General features: G+C 56.4%; 6 protein-coding genes across 6 annotated transcripts; 3 read left to right on the forward strand and 3 right to left on the reverse strand.

Annotated features, from left to right (window-relative positions):
• Positions 1–9: 9 nt before the first annotated feature.
• On the reverse strand, positions 10–378 carry SPRG_07738 (hypothetical protein; the record flags this gene model as incomplete). Its single annotated transcript, XM_012346732.1, has 1 exon — positions 10–378. A coding segment is annotated over one exon (369 nt), but the record flags the coding sequence as incomplete, so codon positions are not given.
• Positions 379–1,594: 1,216 nt separating this feature from the next.
• Positions 1,595–3,469, reverse strand: SPRG_07739 (hypothetical protein). The gene has a single exon (XM_012346733.1). It carries the CDS (start codon positions 3,454–3,456, stop codon positions 1,621–1,623), a length of 1,836 nt encoding a protein of 611 aa, XP_012202123.1. The 5' UTR covers positions 3,457–3,469; the 3' UTR covers positions 1,595–1,620.
• Positions 3,470–4,299: 830 nt separating this feature from the next.
• SPRG_07740 (hypothetical protein) lies at positions 4,300–5,488 on the forward strand. The gene has a single exon (XM_012346734.1). It carries the CDS (start codon positions 4,315–4,317, stop codon positions 5,428–5,430), a length of 1,116 nt encoding a protein of 371 aa, XP_012202124.1. The 5' UTR covers positions 4,300–4,314; the 3' UTR covers positions 5,431–5,488.
• A 478-nt stretch (positions 5,489–5,966) lies between these two features.
• Positions 5,967–7,867, reverse strand: SPRG_07741 (hypothetical protein; the record flags this gene model as incomplete). Its single annotated transcript, XM_012346735.1, has 2 exons — positions 5,967–6,593; positions 6,623–7,867. The coding sequence occupies 2 exons, from the start codon at positions 7,865–7,867 to the stop codon at positions 5,967–5,969; spliced, it is 1,872 nt and encodes a 623-aa protein (XP_012202125.1).
• Positions 7,868–9,584: 1,717 nt separating this feature from the next.
• SPRG_07742 (hypothetical protein) lies at positions 9,585–10,978 on the forward strand (the record flags this gene model as incomplete). The annotated part of the gene is made up of 2 exons (XM_012346736.1): positions 9,585–10,062; positions 10,086–10,978. The coding sequence occupies 2 exons, from the start codon at positions 9,585–9,587 to the stop codon at positions 10,976–10,978; spliced, it is 1,371 nt and encodes a 456-aa protein (XP_012202126.1).
• A 14-nt stretch (positions 10,979–10,992) lies between these two features.
• Positions 10,993–11,545, forward strand: SPRG_07743 (hypothetical protein; the record flags this gene model as incomplete). The annotated part of the gene is made up of 2 exons (XM_012346737.1): positions 10,993–11,438; positions 11,536–11,545. 2 exons carry the CDS (start codon positions 10,993–10,995, stop codon positions 11,543–11,545), a joined length of 456 nt encoding a protein of 151 aa, XP_012202127.1.
• Between the last annotated feature and the right edge of the window lie 453 nt (positions 11,546–11,998).

An 11,998-nucleotide genomic window follows, 5' to 3' on the forward strand; every position in this document is an offset into this window, starting at 1 on the left:
CTCCTTGACAGTCAGCGTCTCGTAGAACACATCGTCCTGCATGACGTACGACGCGTACTTGTTCATTTGCTTGGTCCACTTTTGGCCGTTGGCCAGAACCGACCCCGTGTAGTCCTTCTGCCGGCCCGAGATGACGTCGAGGAGCGACGACTTGCCGGCGCCGGACGGGCCCATCATGACGACCAGCTCGCCAGGCACCGCGATGCCACTGAGGTCGTTGAGGATGACCTTGTCTTCGACTTGCTTCGTGGCTGTGTTTTTGATCTTGACGACCTTGGAGACATTTTTCCATTCGAGTGTGATCTTGGGCACGTCGACAAGGATGTCGGCGCCGGCCTTGGGCGTCGCGACGTCAATGTAGTGGGCTTCGCTGGACATGGCACAGACGATGCGAAATGAAAAATGGACATCGACCGAAGCCATTGCAAGCGTCCGTTCTATACGGACCGACACCCGCGTTACACATCGTTGGTTGGTTGGCGCCAAATTATTTTATTTGCTTGATTAAAAATACGAAACCAGTGTTTCGCGCGTGCAAATCGAGTCTTGTGACCATCATTTCGGTGCGTACGCGATTAGTCAAGCACGAGAATCGACGAATATTACTTGATCGATTGAGCCACGTCACTATAAACGCGGTGATGGCTTGACCAACGCTGCGGATTATGCGGCTGCGAAGGCGCGTGATAGATCACGGCAAATCAAAGCCAAAACAGTGGAAGCGATTCTCTTTCAAAAGGCGGTCGTGTGTAGCAAGAACGCGTTCTCACATTAGAAGGAGAGGGCTGCGTCGTGTAGTTGGCGGTCGCTGCTCGTGTCCCGCACCCTCTACACTGCCTGCACCAAGTTTTTCCACAGACGCAACCATCACTCTTCCTCGGTTGAGAGAGCAAGCCGAATGATGACGTCATCAATCCAGACCCAGCACCTGCTGATCATGCGAAGAAGCAAACCACCGAATCACATACGTGGCGGTGTGTGACGCCAGAAGTCGAACAGAATCTGAATAAGGTGGATGGACTGGTGGATGGTCCAACCAAACGTGCGGTCTTCGCTCATGTTCGTAGCCTTCGACGACCTTCGGCGCGTGGGCAACTCGTTGAAGTACGTGATCAGAGGTCGGAAAGAGACACGCGAGTTGGTGATACCAGCTCACCTCGGAACATATCCTAGAACAATGTACGGCGCTGCGCAGGACCAGCCGAAAAATCGGACGCAATGGACAGCACGTTCCAGCCATTGTGGACTCCGCAAAGCTCTCCGCAATGGCTTGAACGTTGCTCACATCGTGTAGAGACGACCGTCTGCGCGGCACGTGACGTCCCACGTCGCAATCACGTTATCAACAGCCGACGTAATCGCATGTCGGGATGGCGCGCCATAGCATTTCAAGCCCTTGATGCAGAACTCGGGCGCGATGTTGCGTTCGGGAGTCCTGTCAATCAATATTTCTTCAATCGTCTTGGGATATCATTGTATCTGGGCGAGGGGACTTGGAACTTGCCCTGTCGCTGACGTACGATTTGCCGCCTCTCAGACGCACCCGTCGGCTCTCTCTCTCGTCGCCATGATCGCCACCACACGCGATTTGAAAGTGCATTCATAGATAAACGGCCACTACTACTTCTTGCCGCGAAGTCGCCGCGCGAGCGCGATCATGCCAAAGGCCCGGAACATGGCGTTGATCCAAAGAAGAAAGCCAACGTCGTAGGCCATGTCTTCCTTGTTGAGCGCGAGGTTGGCGAGCACTTGGGCGCCGGTGGTCGCCGCGCACGGCTCGCTGTCGCAAGGAATCGTGTCGATCGTGGTCCAGAAGGCGCGACTCATGCCACGGAAGGCATATTTCATCGGCGAGATGAACTCGAGCCAGCTAAAGTAGACGGGCACGTTGTTGGAGTTGATGAAGAGGCCGCCAAAGATGAGGAACGGGAGGATGATGAGGATGCCGATGATCGGTGCAATGTCGGGCGTCTTGGCGAGGCACGACACCATGTAGCCGAGACCGGTCGCCGAGCTCGAGAGGAGTGCAATGTACATGTAGAGCGTAAAGAAGAGCGTGGCGTTCGAGGCGCCAAAGCCGATCATAAAGTATGCGGGCACGAGGAAGACGAGCGGAAAGAAGATCTGGAAGAAGAGCTCGCTCACATTCTTGGCCAGATACCAGACGTACGACCGGTACAGGCCACCGTAGTACTCGCGGGCCATGAGGGGCAGCTCGATCGGCACGGAGGCAAACTCGGGCGTGGCTGCCCCAAAAAACTGGTTGACGACGATGAAGAAGAGCGCACCCGTGAACGACTGGACGCCCGCCTGGTTCATTTCAATCTGCCGAAAGATCAAGCCGACGACGACCGAGATGATGATGCTCTGGCCGAGGCGAGCCTTGAACGCGAGTGAGTCGCGTACGAGACGCGTCACGTTGCGCTTGCAGAGCACGCGAAGCTGGCCGAGCGTGCCGAGGTGCGAGCTTTCGTACGACGCGTCGTCGTCGTCGCCGGCCAATGACGCGTCCGTCGAGCCGTCGTCGGCGCGGGCGTGGGCGCGGAAGTGGTCGACGAACTTCTGGACGCGCGTCGCCGCCTCCGACTTGTTGTCCAAGACGATGATCTGGCGCATAAAGTAGTCGGTCGGGTTCATGTAGTTGGGACATTGGTAGCCCTGCGACGCAAAGTACTCGACCGCGTCCGACGCCTTGCCGTTGTAGATCGGTTGGCCGTCCGAGAGAAGGTACAGACGATCAAAGAGCACAAACAGCTCCGACGAAGGCTGGTGGATCGTCGCAATGACCGTGCGGCCTTCGCGCGCGAGCTTCTGCAGCTGCAGAATGACCGACTCGGCCATGAAGCTGTCGAGACCCGACGTTGGCTCGTCCACAAACAGAAGCGACGGGTTGGTCAAGATCTCGGTGGCAAAGCTGAGGCGCTTGCGCTGACCGCCAGAGATACCGCGGATGCGACCGCCACCGATCTGGGTGTCGCGGCACTTGTCGAGACCGAGCTCTTCAATGACGTAGTTGACGCGTGCTTCGCGCTGGGCGGCGTCAAAGGTCTTGCCCATGCGGAGCTCGGCCTGGAAGAGGAGGTGCTCCTTGACAGTCAGCGTCTCGTAGAAGATGTCGTCTTGCAGCACATAGGACGCCAGCTTGTTCATCTTCTTGGTCCACTTTTCACCGTTCACGAGAACGGACCCTGTGTAGTCCTTCTGCCGGCCCGAGATGACGTCGAGGAGCGACGACTTGCCGGCGCCGGAAGGGCCCATGAGCACGAGGAGCTCGCCGGGCGCCGCCGAGCCACTAACGTTGTCGAGGATGACCTTGTCTTCGGTCTGATTGGTGGCCGGGTTCTTGATTGTGACGACGCGGCTCACGTGATTCCACTCGAGCGAGATCTTGGGCACGTCCACAAGCATCTTGGCGCCGGCCTTGGGCGTCTCGACCGTGATGAAGTGCTCGTTCATGGCAAATCTCGAAATGGCGATACCTACAGCGTTACGCTTCATGACGTGGCATCCGGAATCGACAGTGCGAACTTCTGTGATTGGTCGCTTTCGTACTGACCACTGACCGACCAGCGGCTGGGGAACGGGTCCGATCACGTGCATTCTTCCAAAAAGAGATTCGTGGTCTTCGGTCGACGTCATGTTTATGGTGTCAAGATGGGCTGGCGACGGTAACGATCCCGTATGCAAGCCCCTTACCGGTATTTTCATTCTCGACGGTGGATTTACCAGTATACTTCAGTCGTGTGGAGGGAGCTTCAGCAGTGGTCGGTCGCTCCGCCGAAATTCAGTACGCTTATATCGAAATAAACGTGTGGATGATGCGTATCGTATTTCGCGCAAACATGCCAAGGACGAGAGAATAACCGTGCTTGTGCGAAACGGAAATACCGTCATGGTCGTTCTGCGCATCCAGGTATTCCCCACACCCTCGTAACGATAGGAAGGAAGCACCAACCCAGCCTTTGTGCCCTTGGTTCTGACACAGATTCTTTTTCAAGTACGAGTATCGTTTGCGACAGCGTCACGCTTAGCGAGGTCTCCGAGATGACGTTCATATCGCCAATCTACCTATCCATTTCCGTGAAATGCATCGTTGTTGGATGTCGGGTGCCCCTCCATGCAAGGACGCCGTCTCTCGGCTCGTCCTAGTGTTTCCATAGAACGTACGCGGGCAGTTTTAATTCAAGGTTGTGGTTGGCCAGACAGAACGAACGATGATTTTCGATGTATGACGTGGCAGCGTCGCATGCGCGGTACGAAAAATCGCACTTTATAGGGCGTTCGTACTTTCGGCATGGGCATTAATTGGCCACGATGGTCGCAGTCTCCCGCGCGGTCGTGGCAACGGCCGTCGCATCGGCGCTCTCCACCGCGATCGTTGTCTACTACGCGCTGCACCACGCAACGTCCAAGGCAGCAAAGGCGGAGCTCAAGGATCTCGCCAAGAAGGAGCGCGACGGTCGCGTCCGGCTGCAGATCGCCCTCGGCAGCGCCCAAGACAAGATCAAGGCGCTCGAGGCCGCGCTGCAGTCGCACGGCGTATCGCCCCAGGAGATCCTTGATCTAACGACGACCAATGCCAAGCCCAAGCGCGGTGCGAAGAAGGATGTCGTCGTGCCACTACTCACGGTGCAAACGATCGGGACAATCGCGTCGCCGTACTCGACGCGGAACGGAACGCCTCGGCAGCCGTCGCTCGTCACCACGTCGGTCGCCAAGCTGCAGCTGCACAAGCACATTCCGCCTTCGGCCCTGCTCTCGCTCGCCGAGTTTAGCCACGTCTGGGTCGTCTTCCATTTTCACCAAAACACCAATGTGCACAAGCCGACGGCGCAGGTCAAGGCCACGATCAAGCCGCCGCGGCTCAATGGCGCCGCTGTCGGCGTCCTCGCGACCCGATCGCCCCATCGCCCGGCACCCATCGGTCTCTCGCTCGCCAAGATCATCGCTGTCAACGCCGACGAAGGCTACGTGCTCTTCCAGGGCCTCGACCTTGTCCACGGCACCCCGGTCGTTGACATCAAGCCGTACGTCGCCTTTAGCGATACACCATCCGACGCCTCCGCCCCGGCGTGGGTCGGCAAGGAGCACGCAGATGGCGACGAGCCGCTCGCGATCACGCACGTGTCGTTCGACGACGGCGCCGCCGACGCGATTGCAAGCGCGTTCCAGGCCTGTCAAGCGACGCGGTCCAAGCTCTGCGCGATCGACCTCTTCCCGACCCTCGAGTCGTTCGTGGCGTTTGTGCAGGAGAACCTGCGCCTCGACATGCGCTCGACCCGGGAGCGCGTGGACCCCAAGTTTGACGACTACCGCGTCACGCTCTGCGATATTGTCATTTCGTATCGCATGACGCAGCCCGGCCCTGGCGTCGCCATTATGGGCGCCAACGTCGTCACGGATGCGACGGCGCAGCCCCGAAATGAATGAAACAACACACTGCAAGTTGCCGTGATGATGCATCGCTGGAATCATTTTGCCTCGAGGCACAGCTGCAGACTAGTCGTACTTCAAGTCCAAGTAAAAAGCGTGGCAAATATGTGTTAGATACGATTTTGGGATGGAAGCCGCACTTTGTCGACCTCGCCATGGTCTACGGCATGGTGATAGACCAACGTCCAGTAACACTAGGATCCATGTGCGGCATTTCATTGTGACGCGACGACTACCCGAGTCACCTAAAAGTCTTAACTCGGCCCCTCGAGTCACATGAAAGTCAAAAATGGGCCTTTCGAGTCAGCGCCAAATCGTCAAATGCATTGACAGTGTCGAATTCCGCAAATTCTATCCAAGCTTCGTTTTTTTTGTCATGTGTATACTAGTGTGCATTTGATTGCGGGACACCATAGAGGCTCTTCCCTCGTCCGATTGTGCAACCATAGCTGGCAGAAGATTGCAATTCTTTCTTGGACCCTTCAGTGCAAGATTTCACAAATGTTTTAGTTTGTTCATGAAAGAGGCTACGTCTACGCGAGTTTGCGGAGCTTGTAGCGTAGCGAGAGGAGACCAATGAGGCGGAAGAGAACATTGATCCAAATGAGGAACGACACGTCGTACGCCATGGTGTTCGAGTCGAGCTGGAGGTGAGCGAGGACTCCCGCGCCTGAACGCGCGACGCAGGTCTCGATCGCGTCGTCGCACGGAATGGTGCCGATCGTCGTCCAGAAGGCACGGCTGATGCCGCGGAAAGCGTACTTAAGCGGGGAAATGTACGCAAACCACTGTAGGTAGACAGGGATGTCGTTGAGGTTGAGGAAGAGGCCGCCGAAAAGTACGAACGGGAGAATCACGAGGATGCCGAGGATGGGCGCGATCTCGGGCGTCCGCGCGAGACACGACACCATGTAGCCGAGCCCGACGGCGGTGCTCGTGAGCAGCACGATGAAAACGTAAAAACTGAAAAACAGAGTCGCATCGCTCGATCCAAAACCGATCATAAAGTACGCAGGCAGCAAAAACACGAGCGGGAAGAAAATCTGGAACCCGAGCTCGCTCACATTCTTGGCCAAGTACCAGACCCAGACGCGGTACAGACCGGACGAGTACTCACGCTCCATGATTGGCAGCTCCAACGGCACGGTGAGAAATTCTGGCTGCGCGGCGCTGAAAACTGGTTGATGACCATGAAGAAGATGGCACCCGTGAACGACTGGATGCCATTTTGGGTCAAACCCAGCTTGAAGAAGATCATGCCCACAATGACCGAGATGATGAGCGTCTGCGCGAGGCGTGCGCCAAACGCAAACTTGTCACGGACAGTTCGCGTCACATTGCGCTTGCAAAGGACGCGTAGCTGACCAAGGACGCCGAGGTGCGTCTCGATGTACACCGTGTCATCGGTGTCGAGGGAGCTGGTTGCCGTTTCGGCGCTGAGTCGAGCTTCCGACTCTTCTTTGGCCCGCCAGTTGGCAACGAGGCCACGGACCCTCGTCGCTGCCTCGGACGATTGGTCCAAGACGATGATCTGCCGCATAAAGTAGTCAGTCGGGTTCGTGTACGTAGGGCACGGGCATCCTTGCGACGCAAAGTAGGCTACCGCCTCGGATGCCTTGCCGTTGTAAATGGGCTGGCCGTCCGAGAGAAGATACAGACGGTCAAAGAGATCGAAGAGCTCCGACGATGGTTGGTGGATCGTGGCAACAACCGTACGGCCCTTGCGTGCAAGGGACTGGAGCTGATGCACGACTGACTCGGCCATGAAACTATCGAGGCCCGACGTCGGCTCGTCCACAAACAAAAGCGACGGATTTGTCAAGATCTCGGTGGCGAAGCTGAGGCGCTTGCGTTCGCCGCCCGAAATACCGCGGAGGCGGCCGCCACCGATCTGCGTGTCTTGGCACTTGGTCAAGCCAAGTTCGTCGATAACGTAGTCGACGCGCTGACGCCGCTCGTCGGCGGAGAAGAGCTTGCCCATGCGCAGCTCGGCCTGGAACATCAGATGCTCGCGGACCGTGAGTGTTTGGTAAAATATGTCGTCTTGCATGACATACGATGCCTTCTTGTTCGTGTTTCGGTTCCACGGCTCGCCATTGACGAGGACAGACCCCGTGTAATCCTTTTGTCGTCCGGCGATGACGTCGAGGAGCGAGGACTTGCCAGCACCGGATGGGCCCATGAGTACAACGAGCTCGCCGGGGCACGCGACGCCGCTTAAATCGTTCAAAATGACCTTGGTATCGAGCGTTTTGGTTGTCGCGTTCTGGACCTGGACCGATCGACGGATCTGCTTCCACTCCAACGTCATCTTTGGCACGTCGACGAGCAAGTCGGCTCCCGACCGCGGTTCGTCATAGCACGCTGCAGGTGTGTGCACCTCGACAAAGTGGTGTGGCGACTTGACGTGCTGGGGTGACTTGATGTTGTGCATGTTGCTACAAGCTTGGCAAAAGCTACAATGAAGATCAGAAAGGAACGAAGTTTCGTTTGCCACATTCCAATTGCCGACCTTCGAAAAATGCGACCCTTGGATTGGTCCGTCGATATTTCAGTGCATATGATTGGCTGATAAAATTATGGAGCGTTCGGATTGGCGTAGCTGCACCGTCCTGGGCTCGATGATGGGATACTTCGACAGCCGAAAACGTTACCATCGCAAACCAATATACATGCACAGAACATTGAGAAGCCTGCTCAACTGCCAATCTCAATTGCCACGATTCAACAGCAATGAGCGGTTTTGTCGCGTTTGCTGCCGAGCTTCCAGTAAAACGTTGCACTAACATACCCGGTATACGATCGATCGAGAGCAACGCTCAGGATTCATTGTCAACATCGAGTGCCTTCTCGGTGCGCTTGGCGTGCGTGCATAAGAAATCTCCTGAAAGATTACGTGGTCTACTTGTCTATCTCGTTATCAACTTCAATGGAAGGATAGCGGGAACTTCCTACGCTCCAGACGTCGGCGATCATCAATGAGCTGTCTTTTGATGGAACGAACGCATCTTCGCCTTCCACAGATTGCGCGAGGCCTCGATACTAAACAATTTGCTGTGAACCTGTGGTGCCGCTCAATGGAGGGTTTGCCCGGAACAAGTGCAACCACTTATATATGAACGTGTTTCGCGTTATCTTCGTTGTTACAAAGAGTTCGCATACGTAGAGACTAGCAATCTCCTTCTTTTTCATTCGCTCGCCGGGCCGTGGCTGCGCAGGCGGCGGCGCGGGGGCGCATCTTGTTCTTCTGTAGTCGCGCGGCGGCGTTTGTGGCCGCGGGTGAGGCCCATGATGACAAGCTCCGTGGATTCCTTCCAGGCGTCGCGATCGGCGGCAAAGCTACGCAGTTTGTTGAGGTCCTCGAGAGACGCCAGCGACTGAGGCGGCGTCAACGACTGGAGGTCGCGGTGCAGGACGATCGGCAACGTGATCTTGGTGTGCAACCACTTACATTGTAATTTGATTCGAAGCTAAAATGCAGGCTTCGCTTGCGAAAGTCAACTATCCACGTGCCACGTTTCTATCTCGACTGTAGGACCTGACTGCGAGCCCACCGACGCCTCTTTAAACCTCTATGACGGTTTGAGCGGCGTAAAAGAACGGGGGGCTAAATGCACTCAAGGATACTTGACTACCGAGCGACCATCCATCAGCAACTCCAACCGCACCAAACGAACTACTGTGAGGGATTAGCAACGACATGCGTCACAAGCCAACAAGGGAATTGCTATTGATGCGAGTCATTCAACTTGTTTTTGTAAGGCAGTCGCCCTTTTTCTCCAGGCAGCAGCTAAAGCCGTGCAGCTCGATGAGCGCCCCGTTTCACAGCGCACACGGCATTGCTCGTTTACGCAAATCGCGACACCCACAATTGCCACCACGGTTTTCGCCTCCCTCGTTGATCGCCACCTATTTCTTACAAGGTATTATCTTCTACAGGGGATGTCATCTTATTTTATTATACAATTGACAATTTGGGAAAGAAAACTTCAATTTGAAATCAAACCAATTACACAGTATATCCATTTATACAGGTCTACCTTGGTGACTAACAATAGCCCTCCTTATTATAGCCGCATGAACGCCCAGGACTTCGTCTCCTTTCACCCGACGCTTGCACCGTGTGATACTTGTTCAGTGCTCATTCTACCATGGCTGCTGCACATGAAGAAGGCGCGCCTCCACCGCACAACGACCACTTTATCGCGGTCCACACCCCTAAAGTCAGCGCCGCGAGCAAGAAAATGCTCGTCGACGTGCCCAAGATGGGACTCACGTGGAACATCGAGTCGGTCACTGTCGAGATTCAGAAAAACCGCACGGAAAAGTTCACCAAAACGATCCTAAAGGACGTCAAGGGCGAAGCGCAACCAGGTCAAATGATAGTCATCATGGGGCCGTCCGGCGCCGGCAAGTCGTCTCTTCTCGACGTCATCGCGGGCCGAAACTTAAAGTATCAAGGCTCTGTGCTCGTCAACGGCCAGCCGTGGAACCAGAGCATGAACCGCCGTGCGTGCTACGTCATGCAAGACGACATCTTTTATTACACGCTGACCGTGAAAGAGCACTTGATGTTTCAAGCCGACTTGCGCATGGGCAATGCATCGTCGCCGACCGAGCGGGCGGAGCGTGTCGCATTCGTCATTGACGAGCTCGGCCTCAAAAGAGCCAAGACACGCCGATCGGGAACGAAGCGAACCGCGGTATCTCGGGCGGCGAGCGCAAGCGTCTGAGTTTCGCGACCGAGCTTCTCACCAACCCGTCGCTTTTGTTTGTCGACGAGCCGACGTCGGGTCTCGACAGCTACATGGCCGAGTCGGTCATGTTGCAGCTCCAAAAGCTCGCACAAGAAGGGCGCACGGTCCTAGCGACGATCCATCAGCCGTCGTCCGAAATTTTTGCTCTCTTCGATCGTCTCTACCTTCTCTCGAATGGCCGCACCGTCTACAGCGGGAAAGCCTCCGAGTCGGTCGCGTACTTTGCCGCGATGGGATACCAATGTCCGACGTACATGAACCCGACGGACTACTTTATGCGACAAATCATTGTCTTGGACCTTGAGAGCCCCGATGCGGCGCGGGTGGCTGCGATCGCCGACGCGTGGGCAACGAGGGCAATCGCGCCGACGGTACCCAGTGACGCGCGGGCACTCGATGCGAGCATGGAAGAGTACAAGGAGACGCGATTGGGACTTTTGGGGCAACTCCGCGTCCTTTGCCAGCGCAACTTGCTGCGTATAGTGCGCGACAAGATCGCGTTCAAAGCGCGCTGCTTCCAGAGCCTCTTCATCTCGGTCATTGTCGGTCTCGTGTACCTCAACTTGACCCTGTCGCAAACGGGGCTCCAAAGTTTCTCGGGTGTCCTCTTTTTCATCTCGATCAACCAAGTGTTTTCGAGTGCCAACTCTGAGTTCATTTCCGTGCCGTTGGAGCTGCCCATCATGCTTCGCGAGTGGAACGCGGCCTTGTACCGGTCGAGCACGTGGTACTTTGCCAAGAACATTTCCGAGGTCATCTTCCAGCTCTTCTTCCCGATGCTCTTTTGATCCCGCTCTACTTTATGATTGGCTTTGGCCCGACGAACGCGACGGTCTTCTTCAGCTTCTACATGTACCTCGTGCTCCTCAACAGCTGCGCGACGGGTCTCGGCTACATGGTCTCGTGCATGGTGCGCCGCGCCGACATTGCGCCCGTCATCGGCATCGTCATCATCCTCCCGCTCGTGCTGTTTGGTGGTCTCTTTCTGAACGCGAGCAACACGCCCGACTACTTTATCTGGCTCGAGTACATCTCGCCACTCAAGTACGCCTACCGCGGCCTGAGCCGCGCGTTCTGGAACTCGGTTGATACGATTCCATGCGACTCGAATCGCTGCATCGCGACGTCCGGCGCCCAAGTGCTCAGCAACATGTCGCTCGACGATGCTAGCTTTACCATTGACGCGATCGTTCTCGTCGCCATCAACCTCGGCTTTCGGCTCGTTGGACTCTTTTTCTCTCGCGCATGGTCCGCTCCAAGTAAATGGACCGAGCGCCGAGAGAGAATTGAATACAAAGGAGTGCGATGTCAAGTGTTGGCACGTTAGTCTGAGTAGGTGATGTAGTCTGTACTAGTATAAAGATGTCAATCCATATCATTTCACAGCAAGTATTGTGTACAGAAACAAGTATAATTGATGTAGGCGTTAGTTCAGGGCCAGCGCGGTCGCAAGCACCAGCACACTGCACGACGCCAACATTGATGCTGACGAAGACACGGGCGCCGTCGTGGTTGCCGTCGGCTTGGGCTTCGTTGTCGTCGCCGCCGCCGTCGTGACCGGACTGTCGGTCAACAGCATCGGCTCCGGCGCGGACGTCGAGTTGTCCGATGGCGCGGTCGTTGCGTCCAAGGCATCGGTTGTCGTAGGCACCGGGGTGTCCGAGCTCGGCGCTGTCGTTGCTGGTGTCGTAGTGCCCGGGGTGTCCGATCCAGACGTCGTCGGATTGGGCGTCACGGACGACGGGTTCGGGCCGGGCGCGGGGCCAGGCGCGGGGCCGGAGGTAGGGCCTGGAGCAGGACCGGGGGCA

The sequence above is a fragment of the Saprolegnia parasitica genome, assembly GCF_000151545.1.
Source record: "Saprolegnia parasitica CBS 223.65 unplaced genomic scaffold supercont2.31, whole genome shotgun sequence".
Taxonomy (NCBI): domain Eukaryota; phylum Oomycota; class Saprolegniomycetes; order Saprolegniales; family Saprolegniaceae; genus Saprolegnia; species Saprolegnia parasitica.

Bases quoted from the DNA above. Each gene is read 5' to 3' on its own strand.
- SPRG_07739 (XM_012346733.1), bottom strand. From the start codon at position 3,456: ATGAACGAGCACTTCATCACGGTCGAGACGCCCAAGGCCGGCGCCAAG.
- SPRG_07740 (XM_012346734.1), top strand. From the start codon at position 4,315: ATGGTCGCAGTCTCCCGCGCGGTCGTGGCAACGGCCGTCGCATCGGCG.